Source organism: Xiphophorus maculatus, chromosome 10 (genome assembly GCF_002775205.1).
Source record: "Xiphophorus maculatus strain JP 163 A chromosome 10, X_maculatus-5.0-male, whole genome shotgun sequence".
Classification (NCBI taxonomy): Eukaryota; Metazoa; Chordata; class Actinopteri; order Cyprinodontiformes; family Poeciliidae; genus Xiphophorus; species Xiphophorus maculatus.
The window spans coordinates 19,657,210-19,676,728 of record NC_036452.1 but is presented as its reverse complement, the minus strand read 5'-3'; the positions used below and the strand labels follow the sequence as shown (position 1 = coordinate 19,676,728).

General features: G+C 40.9%; 1 protein-coding gene across 1 annotated transcript; it reads right to left on the bottom strand.

The window, feature by feature from the left end:
* Window positions 1–6,738: 6,738 nt before the first annotated feature.
* LOC102231621 (WAP, Kazal, immunoglobulin, Kunitz and NTR domain-containing protein 2-like) lies at window positions 6,739–11,033 on the bottom strand. Its single transcript, XM_014472728.2, has 2 exons — window positions 10,848–11,033; window positions 6,739–8,339 (listed from the first exon to the last, which is right to left on the bottom strand). Exons 1-2 carry the CDS (start codon window positions 11,031–11,033, stop codon window positions 6,798–6,800), a joined length of 1,728 nt encoding a protein of 575 aa, XP_014328214.1. The 3' UTR covers window positions 6,739–6,797.
* Between the last annotated feature and the right edge of the window lie 8,486 nt (window positions 11,034–19,519).

Sequence of the window (19,519 nt, the reverse complement as noted above, 5' to 3'; positions counted from 1 at the left end):
CAGACATGTTTGGTTAGTGAAAAACATAGATTTTTGTGAACATGTAAAAGAAACAAAAACAGAACGTTTTGTTCCAGTCGCATGTTTCACAGGGGACGGTTATTGCAGTCGTGCGACATCCTTCTGTTTACAAAAAGTGTGATGAACAAAAGACCTCAATGTTTGGGACAAATCAAACAAAAGATGTCGCCAAAATGCTACAGTAAACCGTTAGCTTAGCATCACAGAGCAACGTGAACAACAACGATGGAAGGTTCGGATTCTTCAAACAGCTTTTCCAAGCATTTTCCTCCTGCTAATGGCAGAAAAACATCTAGCGCAGTAACACATGAGACACTCTCCTCATTTTCTGCAACAGAAACAAAAGCTCCAATCAGCACATGGGGACGCCACCTCCTCGTTGACTGCACATACTTAAAACCAATGGAAAACTTCATGAGAAAAAAGACTGAGCGATAGAAGATATATTTTATCATAATACTGAAGCCTCCTCCTTTTTATTGTTGCCCTGGGCAACTTTTTATAAGGCCCATATCAGCCTTGTGAGCATCTTTACGCAGATTTTCAGCAATCACAAAAAATGAAATCGTCTCCCTTTTTACAACATGTTCTCATAACGGAAGCACAAGATGGAAGCACAAGCATTTATTTTTAAAATATACTTTAAAAGAGATTTTGTACATCAACTGGGACAATTGTGGACAAACTTGAGTTTCTAAGGTGCATTGTTAAAAAAAAGCTCCATTATAGCTTTCTTCATCTTTTTTTCTTTCTTTCTCTCCCTGAGCCACTATTGCCCACTCCCGACCAAAAACAACCAAACAGAGCCAAGAGGAGGGTCTTAGTGCTGTCAATCATCCTCATGTATTGGTTGCTAAATGTGCTAATGGCAGAGAAACAACTTAACGTTACAGGAAAACCGTTTATCCACCGTCATCGGGTCATTCAGCCTTAGCATTCATTACCGGCTGTGCTAGCTAAAAAATATTTTTTATAAAAGTTACACACTGTAGCTGAAAGGAAACACGGAGGAGAAGATGCCATTAAAACCCAACTTGGCTCCTATGTACAAATATAATTCAAAATGTCACTTAAATCGAGCCCATCTACAAACACGACGCAAGCTAAGGGTTTTAAAAAGCAACAAATCATACTGCGGTCTGAAGAAATTCAAGAACAGATTAGATCTGTTACAAAGCTGAATTTTTTTCAGGCGAGGCTGGGTTACCAAAATAACATCGACGGTTCACAAAAGACAAGAAAATAACTCAGAACAACGAAGACCTGAAGGAAACGATGGGCTCAGGATTGCGGATAAAAGTACCAGGAAATAATGGTTGGAAATGGCAAATGTTGGACTTGTGTATAAGGTTATTTATTCAGAGAAAACCTAAGTATTGAAAAATTCGATATTGGCAGAACTAATCCTGATATAGTCTTTGTGTTGGGTCGTTTCTATGTCGACGGAGTGGGCTTCCTCCCAGTTCTGCCCAAGACCACTGCCAATACAAAAAAATATATATATAGACGCATCAAATCATCATCCAAGAGCAACTTTGGGAACAATTTGGGGACGATCTGAGGATTTTCCGGCATGATGAAGTGTTTCACTGTGTCGCGATACTTATATCAACAGTATATCAACATTTTGAACCTCTGCCCAGAAAACTCACCAGATTGTAACCCCGCTGAGAAACTGTGGTCATTTCTCAAACAGCAGGTGGACAAGCAGAGTCCGACAAAAACTTTGATCGTCTCCAAACACTGAAAAACTTTAGACTCTGCTTAAGTCAGATGAGTTTCAACATGTTAGAGAAAACCAATTATTCAATTCAATTCAATTGAAGAAAACCTTATTCAACCCAAAGGGAAATGAAAGGTTGTGAGGAACCTCAGAGTGGTTGTGGATGGTCAAAGGTCAAGGACATCATCAGTTTGTTTGCTTGCTCCTCTTTAAATCTCTGTATTACCGTAAGAAAACCGAACAGAGAGACATTCTGCGATCTACGGAGAATGTGAAAAAGTTAGAAGCATCGATTGTTTTTATAAGTTTTCAGTGTTTTTTTACATTTTGTGTAATTGTAGAACTCTTAGATGAATCGAAGAAGGTTTTTTCAACTCTGTTTCTGTTTTTTTCCTCTTGCATAAAAACAGGACTCTGTGCAGGTGAGGTTGCTACACTCAGCCTCTGCAGGTTATACAGTAACATTATTTTCCCACGCACAGAACCAAACATTGGTTTCATACGCACTACCACCTACCAGCTTCAAACCTTTCGGCTCCCTCTGCCACGGGATGATATACCGTGGCAGCTCCAGTCAATGCCTGCGAGGTGGCCGCTGTATCTTTTCAATAGATCTTCCGAGTCGTATGAACATAACAGATGCAGGGTCGTGAATCAAAGGTCCTAAACCACCCATCTAGCTGATCTCTTCCACAGGCGCTCCTGTCCGATCCCGCCCGGATCCAAAACACGGACACGTTTTTACAGATCTACACACACACACACACACACACACACCCAGAGAGGCTCCCCCAAACCTGAGCCCGTCCTCCTCTGTGGGTCCGTTCTGCCTGACCCAGCTCCATGTGCGAGCTCCGGCCTCGTGTGAACTGAGTCTGTGAACGCAACGACCCCATCGGATCGACAGAGGAAAGGACGTAAAAAAAAAAAAAAAAAAAAAAGAAAAGAAAAAGAACTACTCCAGCAAAAAAAAAAAAAAAAATCTGCACCGCATATCAAAGCATAACTCATGTGTTGGCCCACTTCAAATTAGAGAAGCATCAAAGCGCGCGGGTGTTTGAAAAATGGAGATCACACATGTTTCAAATATGTCTGAATTTTAATTGATAATAAATTGTGCTTTTGTAGACCCCGAACCGCACGTTAAAGTAGTTAACGGTGTTTTTTAATAGACATAATTTTGGAGAAATAACTGATAGTGTGTTGTTTTCTTTTTCCCCCTTCCTTTTTGTTTTTGTTGTTTTGTTTTTAATAGTTGGTTGTAGCTATAAATGTTTGGCTCCAGTTCAAGGTGCTTGAAGACACAAGGTTGTGCAAACGAACCGATGTGGAAATCATTATGACCCCCCCTGACGTCCATTCTGCCGAACCTCTGCGTGCCACCAGGATAGATCTGACACGGCAGCACGTTGCGGCGGCACCTGAAAATATCCTACGTTTGGAACCGGGCGCCAATTTTTTTATCTTCAGAACTTCCCAAATCATTTGTCGCCATGTTTAGATGTGGTTGATGTACGGAGACATTCTGGACATCGTTGTCAGATGCTTCGACCGAGTTCATATATCCGGTTCGCAAGATGATACCGTACAGGAGGCCAAGAAAATGAAATCAGTTTTTGGGAGGTTTTACGAACAGAGAAACACAGGGCTGAGCAAAACGTTGCCCATGATGGAGATCTTTTTGTTTCAAGAGATCACTTTAACTGCCAAATTGAAATCTTTTAAAAATTGAATATGGTAGTTTTCATATATTTCATACATTTTAATAATTTTAAACATTCTATAGTAAATAAGACCACTGCAAAGGTACCCTCCTCTAAACAAGTTCAAAAATATAGAAAAGTTTTTCTCGTGAGTGAAAAAGTCTACTGATGGAACTAGTACTTTTTTTTAAATCAATATTTAATAATTATTGACTTAAGCTTCTGTGTTTAGATGACAAGTTTCTTGCATGTTAGTTTTATTTTAGTTGGAGTAAAATAAAGTCAAGTATTTTTGCTGTGGAAACAAAAATACTTGATAGGTTTTTGTGTTTTAGCAGTGTAAGAATATGCTTCAACTTTTAGTGAACACTAGACCTGGCTGTATCAAAATCTGTATTTTATAGATTTATTAAATCTATTACTATATATATATACAGTACAGACCAAAAGTTTGGACACACCTTTTAATTCAATGCGTTTCCTTTATTTTCATGACTATTGACATTGTAGATTCACACTGAAGGCATCAAAACTATGAATAACACATGTGGAAATATGCACTAAACAAAAAAGTGTAAAACAACTGAAAATACCCCTTATAATCTAGTTTCTTCAAAGTAGCAACCTTTTGCTGTGATTACTGCTTTGCACACACTCTGCATTTTCTTGATGAGCTTCAAGAGGTCGTCACCTGAAATGGTTTTCACTTCATAGGTGTCCTGTCAGGTTAATAAGTGGGATTTCTTGCCTTATAAATAGTCATGAAAATAAAGAAAACCCATTGAATTAGAAGGTGTGTCCAAACTTTTAGTCTGTACTGTATACATATATATATATATATATATATATCAACATTAGCATTTGATGGCTAACGTTTAGCTAGCCTTTTCACGGCGCTTTCAACTCATTCATGTCTTTGTTCTCTTTCTGTTGCAGTTTCGTTATGTACAGCAGCCATTATCAACCTGCCCATCAGATGATTTGTGACCACAAGTCTTTTTATTCTTTGCTAACCGTAGCTTTTAGCCAGTTCGACGTGCCGTCCTCATTAGCCGCCTCTGCTGATCAACCAGAGAATGATTAAAGAACTACTTCCTCCATTTCTTGAAGGTAATGACCAGAGGTGTATTTCTTTTTCTTTTTTTTTAGCGACTCTGCTGTTATTATGAAATAAAAGAGCAGGAATTTCATCCAAAGTGTTTTTTTTAAATCCATACAATAAAAATGATTGTGGAGTTTACATTTTATGTGTTTGTAGTCCCATCCTTATAGCGATAAGAGTAGTTAGCACTGCTAGCATTACAACAATAAAAAAAAAAAACACCCTACCTTAAGTCTTGAGTTTTTCCAACAACTTCTGAAAATAATTAATTGCAAAGACATTTCCTAACAAGATAAAAACATCTGAAACAGAATCTTGACACGTGTAAGCTGTTTGGTTTGGCTTTAGCTATCTATATAGGTTAGTAATGTTTTAAAGAAAACCGTTTAACAAGTATTTGTGGTCAAAAACACAACTTATATGTTACAGTGGAGCACACTGCTGGGTCCAAGATAATAAAAATGACCTTGACATGACTTAAATTAGAAAAAAATGTTTTGAAATTTATACATATTAACATAAACTTTGGACCACAACTTTTCTTATATATTGTGTTTTCTTACATTAACGTATCGACAGTGTAGTGTGAAAATTGATCACAGAATGTAGATGTTTCACTTCTGTGATATTAATTTGAACGATGCATTTGGTAAATAAAAGTGTTTCCATTGCCCGGCAGCCCCGTGAACATTTCGCAGCTTTTAAGTTTATGTTGCTGATGACTTTGTCGTACTGTAGCTCTAATTATTTCACCACTCAACAGCAGCCAGTGGAGGAGCTCTGTAGTTGCGATAATGTCCTGCCTCCATCGATGTGGATGGGGGAAACAGAACCTCATCTGGGAAGTGGAACACCCTCGTCGTAGCCCACCAAGGCCTTTTCCTAGGAACCCAGAGAAGTCTGTTGGCACCGCATGAAACACATAACTCCTCCACGGGAGTGGATCTGAGGTTTACAACTCGGGCTCCTCACCCAATTAGGCTGGACCTCGCAGTCAAATCAAAATAGGGTGAAGCTTTTTACAATGCCACGGGGGTCTTTAGAATGAATGGTTCTGTTCTTGAAGTTTTTTAGGGTAAGCATTGGGGGGGGCAGAGTTGGCTGGGAATGTACGGCTCCCAAGTCTCTGTCAGATAAGCCACGGAGGTAGACGGGGCTTAATGTCAGCGTGCAGGAAGCATCCTTCTCATGGAGTTATGTACTTGTATTTTATGTACATAATGAGACACATTATAAAAATCCATTTATTTATTATTACATACACAGTAAAATACAAAGCCTACATGGCAATAAATAGCCCCAAAAGAAAAGCAAAGTTAGTAAAAAAATAGTACAAAATTGGTTGTAAAAAAACCCAACAAAGTTGTAATAACAAATCATTTTTAATTAAACAAATCAAAGCTTATATTATGTTTAACATGTTGGTTTGATATAACGTGTATATACAAAGTTCTTGATAGGAAGTAGAGCTGTAACAATAGACTATACACATACAAGGCCATTTAAATTATATGAAAAATAGAAAAAGATCTGTTCTCCATTCTGCTGGAGGTCATGAAAAGTAACAATAATTAGTAATAAGCTACAGTGCAGTGAAAAATGATTGGCCCCCAATAAATTTCTGTTGTTTCTGCTTATTCTTTTTGGTATCATAAATTCTGTTTTTATATTGGACAGAAAAATTGGGTGAATACAAAAGCATCAAGATTAGAAATGGCTCTGTAACCGTTTCCATACTGAGATGTTGATTGAAATCAACGTTCCAAAAATTATGGTCAATTGCAGGAATTTTATTATTTAGCATTTGTTACATTTTGTAATTTAAAAATTTGTTCACTTTTATAGTTTAACAAATTTTCACCTTAAACAAGGTTGATTTTTTTTCTTCTATAAATAAATAAAACAATTTAACACTGCATTTAAGTGTTTTCAGGTTATCATTAGCGATCTGACACCATTAGATTTGACTAAAGTAAAAGCAAAATAAATCTGCAATGCAGATGCCTGTTCACAGCACAATAAGACAAAAATTAAGGACATCTTCATTTAGTTTGTTTTATTAGGCAAAACAGAAACTAAAATATACAAAATCCTAGATGAACAAGATACAACTGGGGGACAAAAAATTAGCAAAACATTCCAAGAAACATAACCTTTTGAATCAAAAGATTCAAACAACGCCTCATTGAGGTCGAGCTCACAACAGTTTGTTCAGTTTTGTCAAGTCTACGTTTGTGCAGTGAGAAACCTACTGAGGGCTGTTGGCGATTGCTTTGAGGATGTCGCAGGTGTTCTTCGAGATGACCTCTTTCAGTTTCCGTACCCGACGGGGACTGGAGGCGCCCACGTAGCTTTCGGGCTGGAGGACGGCCATTCCTTCGCTGACGTTGCCCATGATGATGACCTGACCTTCCGCGGCCGCGCCCGTTATGTTTGGGCATGGGCAGTTCCAGTCCATGTTGAGGAAAGTGACTTCGAGAGGTTCTTTGCCGAGGAAGTGCAAACCCATCTTCTCGTCCTTAAAGATCTCCTCCACAGTCAAGAGGGCGTGGCCTGAGTCTTTCTCTTGCATAATGTCCGTCATGCGGCCCAAGACCACAAAGTCGCTCCTACAGAAGCTAGTCACCATCTTGCCTCTCAGCTTGCAAGCTTTGCAGCGGTGGTTTTTTGGGAAGGGGCACATCTCCTCGCAGAGCTCTTTTGACTCAAAGTTGTTGTCATTTCCCTCACAGCCTCCGTAGACGAAGGGCTGACACTCGCCCATGGTGGTACTGTACGCCCACCGGGGCTCATAGGCCTTACAGCGGCCCTGCAGGGCGGGCAGTCCGCAGGGCCTGGACAGCTCCGGTCCACAGCACCGTATGCAACCCTCGTACGTGTCAAACACCTTTCTGGGCGGCTGGTCATTGCTGCTGTGGCAGTGTCTGAAGGGAAAGCAGTTGTTGGATTTGGGCTCGTAATACCAGCTGACTTTCTCCAGCTCCGTTCCACAGTCCTCCTGGCTGTCAAAGGGGTTTTGGCATTCTTCAGGGAGGCAGCGAGTCAGGTTCTTGGGCCCCAGAGTGCTGAACACCTCTGCTGAGAGCACAGTGAGCTGGTGGTGGACCTGGACTGAACCAGATGGGTTCCAAGCCATGCAGGTATAGACCCCAGAATCTTGCAGCCGGGCGTTATAGATGACCAGCTGGCCGATGTTTGTGACCACCATGTTCCCCAACACATTATTGGGCCTCATTATCACCCTCACGACTCCCAAGGGCAGCCACTTCTCCCACGTGATCTGAGGCCGGGGTTGACCGGTGACATCGCACAGGAAGCTGGCTATTTCGCCCACGTTTACGGTCTGATGAACGGGGCTGGTGACCAACACAGGTTGTTCAGGTTCCATCTGTAGCGGGACGGTGGGCTGAAAGGGGGCGGTCGTAGGACGAAGCGTGGTCACCTGGGGAAGCGAAGGGCTCGTGTTGGTGAGGTGGAATCGACATGTGACAACTGAGAGGGTGATGCCCTTAGAACACGCCTCTGCATCCATGAAACACTTGTTGTAGTAAGTCATGCCATCTGAGGCGCAGGTGAAGTTCGGCTCCTTCTCGCAACGGTCCCGGCATTTACACACGGGCTGGCCGTCCCAGATGATACACTCGGAGCCCTGCTGGGTGCACATGAAGTTGGCACACGATGCTTCCCTGGGCATTCCCACAGGGCCCTTCTTCCCATCCACGTAGCGGGCAGCAACGCAACTGTGGTTCCCACAGACATTTTGGCAACACTTTTCAAAGGACTCACACTCCTGTAAGAATCAAAGAGAAGATTGCTCATGAAGGATGTTCGGTGCATGGGGTGGATTTTACAAGTAAGGAGTAGGAAGTGCTTCACACACTGCAATCAACAAAAACAATACGAAACCTTGCAAAGCAGCCCGACACCTGGAACTTTCTCACATTTTGTCAAGTTGCGAACTCAAGCTTCAACTCCTTTAGTTGGATTTTATGTGAAAGACCAAAATAAAGTATTGGTCTTTCACCAATATTTCACCAGAATAAAAACATTGTAACATCCCTTTACAGTCATGCAGCCTCTTGTACTACAACACACACTTTCCGCTCGCTCACACACACACTCACAAAATAAGCAGTGGGAGAAGTTATGGGGATTATTACTTCAAAGTGGGTGTTAAACAATTCTTGATTTTCTGTGTATTTCTTTTTAAAGAAATACTAATCTTAGGCATGGATTTCTATTTAGCTTTCTATACCCATAAGTAAAATCCACTGCAATTAATTACCTTCAGAACTCATGTAACTTGGCATATAGGGTCCAATTGTGTGTATTTTACTCTTACTGTTAATCAAGATGGTTTGTGAAGGACTTAAGACTCTCTCATGTTTCATCCGTAGCCAAACAGTCGATGCAGTGTCAAAGGGTTGCAGGAACTTTGTATTTACACACAAACCTTTCATACATGGTGCAGACCACCTGGGGAACACTTCTTCCGTTTCAGTATACATCATGGTTTCAGACTAAGACATAGCGGCAGGAGCCTTAGAGATGAACATGTATAAATTCACTGAACAGGTGGAGGAAGGGACAATGTTGGCTGAGCATGACGATGCCATGTGACGAAGAATTGTACAAATGTACCTAATTCCTCAACTTGACTGATCTACATGATAAACAATCCTCAGAAGTATTTGTGTCGCCGACAGACACACAAACCAGATAGTGGGAGTGGACTGACGCGTAAGACCAACATTGCCGTACGCAAATGTCTGACCAATCTCACAATACATCGCAAAGAGCTCTGTCCGAATAGATCGACCAGAGCCCTGTGTCAAGAAGGAGAAGACTATTTTCATCACGCATCTACCTCAATAGCTGCGTTTCCATAACAAATGTGCGCAAAACTTTGTCAATATTCCGCTAATATTGAAAATCACAATTTCACATTTGTGGTGTTTCCATTAAATAAGAAGCACAACTAAAACCACATGTACATTTGTTCACACGATGAGTCATTAAAAAACATGCCGCGTCACGATCCCCCATCTACTTCCTGTTGCCGTCTTCTTTGTGTTTTGCGCCAGAGGCTGGTGATCATATAAAAAAAGTGTTTCCATTACAGTTCTGTGAAATAAACCCATTTTGATACAGCCAAAAAAACAACAACCCATCCTAGAGCCAAATCTTTTGATCAAAAGTCAATTTTTTTCTAAAATGTCAATTTGCACAATTATATGGTCGATGGACAATCAAGAATGAGAATCGAGTTTAACACTTTGGATGAAGTATGGGAGAGGCTTCAGAGGCTTGTTAAAGAATATTAGCAAACAAGCAACATAAGGAAGACCAAGGAACACAGCAGAGTGGCTAGAGAAAAAGTTTAAAAGCAATTTAAGTTACTCGCAGGGCTTTGAACGTCTCAATGAAGCACCTTTCAATTGATTTTCCAAGATTGAAAAGAGTGAGCACAACTCCAAACCTACATGGAAGCCAGGCAAAAAGAGTGTTAGGCAGAGAAGCAGCTGACAGCTCCAGGGTAACGGGAAGAACTGAGATCTACGCTCAGGTTGACAAGACAACTAGTAGTTGTGCACCACTACTCGAGTAACAGGAGAGAAACATTGTTGTAAGAAAGCCATAAGAAGTTTAATTTCAGATGACTTATAGATAAACGTTGAGAGAGGAGATCAAATTTGAAGGTTCAGAGCTACTTAGAAAACACTGTGTGACAGAAAACTGCCAACAAGCCTAAAACATGGTGGCGGCATCATGAGCAGGTAGACTGACAGGAAGCTGGTCAGAGTCATCAGAGTGATGCATGGAGGATGCAAAAACATGAGACTTAAGTTTAGCCTCAAGGGTGGAGGTTCACCTGACCGCAAATTTAAAGGCAGATCAATAAGGAAATAGTGCAGCTCATTCAGGATGCAGGTGTTGAGAGTGGCCCAGTCAAAGTCCAGATTTAAATCATATTAAGAATCAGTAGTACTCTGACTGAGCATTAGCTTTTTTCCAAATAGCTCAATTTGGGGCTAAAGGCACACACAAAAAAATTATTTGTAAAAAAAAAAAAAAAAGTAGAAGAAGAAGGAAAAAGGAAGATCGCGATGTGTCGATTTCCGTTCCTATTGCAATTATGTCGGTTTTTCAATCTGTACTCGTAAGAAAAGAAAACATGAACAAGTTCAAGGGGTGTGAATAATTTTGAAGACACTTTATAACCCTAAAATACAAATATCAAACTTTAAAACTCTTCTGCATACCGGTGATTTAAAAAAAAAAAAAAAAGGTAAACTACCTCATCTGATTCACATTCCCGCGTGCAGGTGCTCATGGCATCCACCCACAGTTTGGGGTTCATCTCATTGGGGCAGATGCCCGCGTGCGAGGAGGTGACACTGGGCAGAGCTGCGCCGCCGAGCTCCATCCGCGCGGACGCGCACGCCAGGAACCAGATCCACCGTGGAAACAGCATCCAGCGCATCTCAACTCGACAAGTGGTGAAGATCGGAGACAGAGCTGCGGGTCTGTGATCCAGCTCCCCCCTTAAAAAAAAAAACAACCCACTTACACTTGCTCAAAGAAATGCCGGGCGACAGGAAGCAACCTGATGCGGTCCGAGCCGATGAGTCCCGGTGAAGTCGCGGCGCTGGCTGTCTGCTCTTCGCTCCCTAATCTGCGGCCATCACTCGCCAAGCGGCTCGCAATAAGACAATTAGGAGCTGCTCCTGCGATGCAGGAAGAAGCTGTTTTAATAAGTCGGAGCTCCGCTTGGGGTTGGGGCCGAGTGGGGGCACCTGCCTGTTAAAGGGATTGCTTTAACACCCCGTTTAACCCTTTGCGGTCTCCAGCGGCGCCAGGGCGCGCGGCGCGCCAAGACGCGCGGAGTTGAGAGGGGGAAACGTGTTGCTTTTGAGAAGATTTATTTAACGGCTGCTGAGATTAAAACCAGATGTTCTGTTTATCCGCGGTCTTAAGGTGGAAATGAAAAATTAAGAGCTTTGCTCCAGAGCAGGGGTGATGTGATGTCGACGCCGCTTGTCCTGCGGCAGAAGGTCAGGCTGACTTAGTGAGTCCAGAATGACAGAATCGTTAAATCCCCTGGCGGATTTACAGCCGTTTTTCAGTCAAACATGCAACTCTCTTGAGCAATAATAAATTTTGAACATAATTTTTTTTTTTTTAAATGAAGTATTTATGCTCTTCTCAGTAATATGTGTAGTTATGTTGGTGTCAAAGCAATAAAAATCTTATAATTGGTATTCTCATTTTTCCTATTGTATATTTATGCAACACATTCTTTGTTAATGTTAATCATTTTTGACAAAACAAAAACTCAAAGGGATTTTAGCTGGAATCCGTGAGCTGCGTTGTGTTTTATCAGTGCGTCGTGACGAAAGGCTCCAGCTGGGATTTGAACCCGGCGACACCCAACCAGAAAACGACAGGATGTTAACACCTAATTCGTCCCAGCCAAACATGATCTGTTGTAGATTTTCTGATTTTTTTTTTCTACACTGAAATGACATCAAAGATGAGAAAAGAGAAAAGAAACTTAGAAAGAGACAAAAATGATCTTAATAAGGCGAGATTGTCATAAAGGAGGCCTGCAAGTGGAAATATCCTTACGCTTAAAAGATTATTAACGCTGAATAATCTTCTGAATTTGGCTCATTTTTCTTATTGTTATTTTTGTTATAACACTTATTCTCCAATTCAGCCTGATTTCATTCATCTAATGTGTTAACATGACAGAAAAAGCTAAAATGTTCAACTCTCATCTGATGACGGAACTGACTGTGGCACGATAATTCATCTTCTAAGAACGGGAACAACTTTTTTTCCCCCTAGACTTCGAAACAACTTGTGATGAAAGAAATATTGCAGTAAACTTCGTAATGAGCTAAAGTTCCAACAGCAGGGAATTCTTATTTAATAGGACACACGGTGGGAAAAAAAACGTATTTTTGTTTTTACAAATTAATCAAGATGAACAAAAGTGGGGCATTTTGACCAAAAAAAAAAAAATCTTTTTAAACGACAACTGATTTCTACAATATAATGTAACAACATTTACTATATTTATATGCAGAGAGAGAAAGAGAGGCTGCTCAGTGCTTTCAAGATCCCAATTGAAAAAATGCTCAAGATTAGTTAAAAATGGCCGTTATTCTACTACATGATTTTAGATACGCATTTGCTTGGTATGTTGGTGTTAATTTTCTTTTGTTGTGGTAAAAATAAAGGGACACAATCAAAATGATATTCTTTATAAGTTAGGTTTATATGTGGAGGCTACAGTCCTCAACGTTGTTGGTTCGATTCCCGGTCTCGGACCATCCGCTGCACGCCTCCATTCTGTTTACTGTTCAGTAAAGGCCAATAGTGCCATAAAAGATTTAGAAATAAAATTTGTTTCCATCCCTCAGTACAAATATACAAAAGCATGTCATCATGTTCGCCACTATTTTCTCAAATAAACACCGAGTCTTCATCTGCATGTTGGTGTTAAAGCTGCGACATGCAGAGAGTAGAATGCAAGTCGGTTTTTTTGTACTCAAATTAAAATCAAATGAAGCTGCGTTGGAGTTTTAGTTTGTATTTTCTGAATGATTTGTCGTTTTTAATCACGTGTGAGACATTTAACTAGCCTAAAACACAGCAGACGTTTAAATCCCTTGGAGCTCAGAGAGTTAAATTTTGTCCCCCCCCCCGCCCCAAAAAAGTGGAGAAAATACCTAGGTTTTAATTTGGGGTTACATAGAAGTAACACTGAGTCTTGACCCTGGAAGATCTGTGTGTAGACTTAACTTTGAAGTTAGGTTTGTTGCTCTAAAAATCTTCTGTTGGACTATTTCTAAATTGCTAAAATCAGACATAATTGTGCATCTTTCTAGCTGCTGGGCTCTGAAGACCTCAAGTGTTTATGTAGACTTGTATTCTGCAATATGACGTCTGTCCAACCGTCCGTCCATCTACCTACTACCTGCAGCGAGTGCTGGATCTTCTTCGGATCTGGTTTCTTTTATCATGACCATAGGTGAGTCTTTGGACCTGGAAGGACTGTTAAATAAAATGCTTCAGGGCTCAGCTGAGCCTAGAGTACAGCAGCGGAAGCCCCAGCCCATCTCCATTTTACCAATATTTGTGAGAAAAACACCAAGATACACAAACGTTTCCTTCCGCTTGAGGTGGAGACTAACCCCCAACCTGGAGGGAAGTACAATCCATCAGTTTTTCCAGCGTGGCCCCGGAATCAGAGAAGCTGACTCTTACTATCGCCGCCTCACGCTCAGATTGTGAATTACTTGCGTGGGAGGTCATGAAAACAACAACCACATCACAGGGAAAATGCCAAGATAAGACCGAGAGATTCTCAAACCAGAATACTGACCGTGTCCTGAGGTCACAGACACCACATGTATCAAGTTGTACCAGCAGTGACGTCCAGCTGTTGGTCACACGACTGTGTGATGTAGAAAAAAAGTGTAAATGCTCTAGTTTTGTGAAATACTCTTATTTCAATACAGAAAATGTCTTTGTTTTGTTTTTAATCGACATGCTTCCATTAAGCAAATTTATTTTCGGAATTCCAATTTGTGCAATTATACGGTGAATGGAAACACAGCTACAGTACACTCATTCTTACTACCACTTGCTGCGTTTCCATTAACCACAGAATTGCACAAATTGAAATTATGAAAATAAATTTAATAGAAACAACAATTTGGGAAAAAAAAAATTTTTTTTGATAGAAAGGTTTTTGTGGTAGGATGAAGTGGGGTTTTTTTTTTGGCCTTATCGAAATAGATGTATTTCGCAAAACTGTAACGGAAACATTTTTTTCACATCACACGAGTCACATGATCACCATCTGCATGTTACCACTGGCGGAGACGACAAAGGAGACAACAGGAAGTAGTAGGAGGATGTTTGGGGTTTTTTTCACAAAAAGTTGTGTCTCATTTGAATTCATAGCTTTTCTGTGAAACTACCGACTACAATTTCCCCAAGCCGCCACACAGCCGCCCCGAACAAGGAGTTTGTCACTTAAAACGCCGAATAAGACACTGAGGTCTCCTCTGATTGGGTGATAGATAATGAGCGCGAACGCCTTGGCTGAATTATCAGTATATCTCATGTAAGCATTTACATCCGTCGCTGCGTGAGTTTGACTTGTTGTCAAGCTAGTGTTAACTAGCTTGTTCACGTGCGATTTTAATTTAACTTCTTGTTTAATGGAAACGAAACGAAAATATGTTGTTTTTGTTTTTTTTACATTATATGGAAAAGGTTTGAGCAGATTTGTAATGGAAACAGCAGCAGGTGATCCGTGGAGACGTAAAATAGCAAACAACGAACTCTCTCCCTTACAAATCTGAGTTGTGAAGCTGCAGAGGTGAGATGAGGACAGCGCAACTTCTGAAAGAAAAAAAAAAAAAAGAATTACTTTGAAGAGCAGGAGACGTTCCCCTCAGCAGGCGTGTGTTGGCACAGCGTTTAATGAATGAAGCTGTTATTATAATCTGGGCTGCTCATTCCTTTCCCGTGTAAACTGCTTTGAATGGTTTCCCCCACAGTTCAGCTGAGGACATGGGGAGCTATTAGTCTGCCTTCCAGTGCAATAACTACGGACTCACGCTGTGCCAGAGTGCATGTGGTGGGGATTGTTTGTTTTTGACGCGGACACAGATTTTTCTGAAGATGTCCGCGTTTTTGCCTGCGCGCAACAAGCAAAGCCGTTGTTTATCTGGGATCTTGACGAGCTGGCAGAGCCGAGGCTCTCAGGCCTGCAAGAGGGATTATAATTGTTGCGTTTCTCCACTAATCACAAACAACTGCTCACATTATGCATGTATGATTACTTGTCAGCTTGTCTACGCTGCAAAATGATGTCATTGACACCTGAACAAGCCGGCCGTTTGACGTAATAAACGTCAGACCAAGAAAACACATGATGTCCTTTGTTGCATGTCTTTGACGGAGGCTGTGTGCGCAAACTTGTCACTCTAAGGAACAAAATATGTTTTGTACAGGTCTTCATTACTGAGCTGAAACAATCTTATACACATGCCGCTTGGGTTGATAGATTATGTCTAAATGCATTAAGTATTAAACTAAATCCGCTTTAAATGCGAGCTGTCAAATATCATTTTTTTCTTAGGTAAGGATCCTGCTAGCTTAGGACGCAGTAAGCTGCTGAAATCGATGCATTCTTGGGTCGAGCCGGTTATATTTTAGGCAGAATGTTTTTGCACCGACTCTTACAAAGAAAAGAAGCACCAGGGTTTTCGAATCCTTCTTCCTTAACAGCCATATAATGAAACATGGCACCCTTAGCTAAAATACTGTGGTTGGCGGCTCCCAACGCTGGGTCAGCCCTGTGAGACATGAAACCAGTGGGAAGAAATACAGTTGGAATGAAAACCAGGCCTGACCCATTACTCTACAATTCAGTTGCAAAATAGTTTTTGTTTACTGTACTTTTAATACTTTAATCTTTAAAGTTCCAGGAAGTTTCATATTGCTTCCATGGTCTTCTTGCACCCAAGACAAAACCCCAAATTATCAGGCAGGATTACGTTTAGTGTCTCTTCAGTGTCGGTTGTGATTTCCAAAGATAGAAACCACCAAGACGTCCAGACTGTACCACAGAACCAGCTGACGGAACATCAGAACCCAGAGCAGAATCCAAGATGGTTGCAACTAATTAAACCATCATTTGAACCAAACATAAACCCCGCTCTGGTCTTGTTCTACGACGGCAGCAGGTCATGTTCATGGACCTGAAAGTTCCTCCTTTTGATTGATTTTTTTCTTCCAAACCTACTTGCACCTAAAACCTTTCTGCGTTTGTTTCTCAGAGATAAACATTGATCTACATTTGATAGTCAAATCTTTAGGTACGCAATTTTGCTCTCAGCCTTCATCCTCTGTCTAATTATGAAAACACGAGGGTTATTACTGATCGGTTAAACGATCAATAGTTCCAATAGAACCGTTTGAGTTCAACTGAATTGATTTGTTTTCTATAAAATATGCAAGCAGAGCTCATTGATGGAAAATTTTGTCTAGATAGGTCAGTTTGAACTAATAAGTCTTCAATAAAACTATTTTTTTTATTGTTATGTCTTAAGGCTATAAATGGCTCATAGAGAAAATCCCCAACTTGTTCTCTGTAATCAAGTGGGAATGAGCATGCCTTCAGGCCAGGTTATTTAAGGATTCAATTTTTGATGCCAGTTTGTTAGAGCACAAAAGTATTTCAACATTACTGGGAGACCTGGATAAGGACTCGTGCTACAACATGGAAAGGGACAGATTAGAGTCAACTGTTGTGGTCAAAAGGTTGCACTGCAGCTCAGTGTAGTAGTTTGCACTGTTTAGACATTTGAAATGTTCCACATTTTTCATCATTTGTCATCAATTAACCATGGTGACATGTGTTCATTTCATATTCACTTTGTGTTTCAATAACCACCATCCATCTCAAAATGGATTAAAGTAATTTTATTTCACATGGACATGGTCATACAAAATCTTAATTTATGAGCTTTCCTATTCCAAAGTTCAGAAGCTTCTTAAAAAGTTCTTTAGTCTTCCTGCTCCCAGTCTTCTTGACGGCGGCCACAGCACCCCCTTGTGGGAACAATGGTGATGGCACCCTTGACAGCGACTCCGATAGTGGTGGTGGCAACGTTTGCCATAATCCCCTTGGTGGTGGCAATGCTGGGCTTGATGCCAATCAGTCTCCCATTGGTGTAAGTCAAAATCTTGTTGCCTGCAACGTTCACAGTTCTGTTGGCACTGGACTCTGTCTCATTACCCACCATCACAGTTCTGTTGTTGTCAGCAACCACAGTTTCATTGGCGCTGGCAATAGTCTTGTTTTCAGCAACCAGTATCCAGTTAGTGGCAACCAAGATTCTGTTGGTGGCACCAGCCAGAGTCCCATTGTCACAAACCTTAGCCTTAACAGGAACAATAGTCCCATTAATCATATTGCCAGCAACAGGCAGATTTGTTTATGCTAGCAGACACAGACTCATTGCCAAGTGACCGCAGAATGTTTTCCAGTAGTGGCCATGATCATATTGCCAATAACTGCAGTTTTGTTGCTGCTTTCAATCATTTTATTGCCCACAGCCACATTGGCACTGGCCTGAGTCTCATTGTTGCAGACACTTCTCTCATTGCCAGAAACTACAGTCCCATTAGTGGCAGCCATGGTCATATTGCCTACAGTCACCATTTCAACAGTCTGGTTTCCACAGCAACCGTCCTTTGTGTGCCATTGGTTTTAGTCACAGTTTTGCAGGAGCTGGCCACTGTCTGATTGCTGGAAACCACAATCCTGCTCAACATTTCCACTACCTGGTTTCCTTCAACCACAGTCCAGATGGCACCAGTCACACTCTTGTTTCCGTCAACCACAGTTAAGGTGACGGCATTAGCCACAGTCACATTACCAGAAGCCATATTTTTCTTTGTGGCAACAACCACAGTATTATTTCCAGCAGCAGCCACAGCCATATAGCCAGTAACCAAGATTTTGTTGGTACTGGCCATAGTTTTGTTGCCAACAATCTCATTGTCTCTGGCTGCTGTCTTGTCTACAGGTACAGTTCCATGGGGACCAGCTACAGAGTAGTTTCCTACCAATAGGAGTAACTATTGGAGTAGTTACTCCAATAGGAGTGTAGTTACTCCTATTGGAGTGTAGTTACTCCAATAGGAGTAACTACACTCCTATTGGTAGGAGTGGCTGCCACAGTCTTGTTGCCAGCAACCACAGTTTCAAGGGTGCTGGCAATAGTCTTTACATCAATCACTGTCCTATTGACAGCTTTGGCACTGACTACTGCCCACATCAAGGTACCATTCACTGTCTGATTGCTCACAAACACAGTCAAGTTGGTGATGGCCACAATATCAGTGCTGTTGGACACTACCACAGTTTGGTTGCGTGGAACCACAATCCTAATGGAACCAGTCACAAAGTTGTTCCCAACCACTATAGTCCCACTGGCGCTTGTCACCGTTTCATTGCCTGCAATCACAGTTCAATTGGCACCAGCCGCTGCCTCATTGCTGGGAAAAGTTGTCCTGTTGGTAGTTGTCCCATTGATGGAAGTAATTTCATTGTATGGATCAACTTTTAGCTTTCATGTCCAGCACTTGAAAGCTCACATGTCCAAGTGAGGTATGGGTTTCAACCTTGTTGGTTTCCAGCAGTACTGTGAAAAAGTTTCATGAAAACAATATAATTAAATTAAAAAAAAATAAAAATCTGAATGTTGTGACTACATGTAGTTTTTCACATTCTCTTTGCCACTCAATTTGTGGCTGGGACTACCTGGTTGGAGTAATCTTACCCAATAGCAGGATAAAGTTGTTGCAACAACAACAACAAAAATATTGCTTCAGCCATCAACTCTAGCAGGATAAAACTTACTGACCCGCTTTACTTGGTTTTCCGACAGAATCCATTGACTTGACAAACCCGAGGGTCTTTATTAACACAGTTAATATCATATGATGTACCAATGCATAAAAAAAATTAACAAAACATTCAGATTTTTCTTTATAAAACACATTGCTCTGTGAGAAGAGGTAATAAAACGAGAATGAAAATATATCTTATGCAGCTTCAGAGGCGATTAGGATAGAAACTAGGAGCAAGACTGTCTCACTGTGTTGATGCTGATGCACTATTTAGTGATTTCCAGTGACGAAATCTTCTTATTACTCATTGTATTAATAACAATTTCTAACATAACTATAAGCTATAATTTAAATATCACAAAAGTCAATATTAATTGTATTTGTATGTCACATTTGCAAATTGAGGTTAGCCAAGAAAGCTAAACATAAAACTAAAAAATCCATCCACCACATTAAAAACAATATAAATATGAAATGCATCAAAAAGTCACACTTTATATAGAACACTAAAGTTGAGGATGAAAT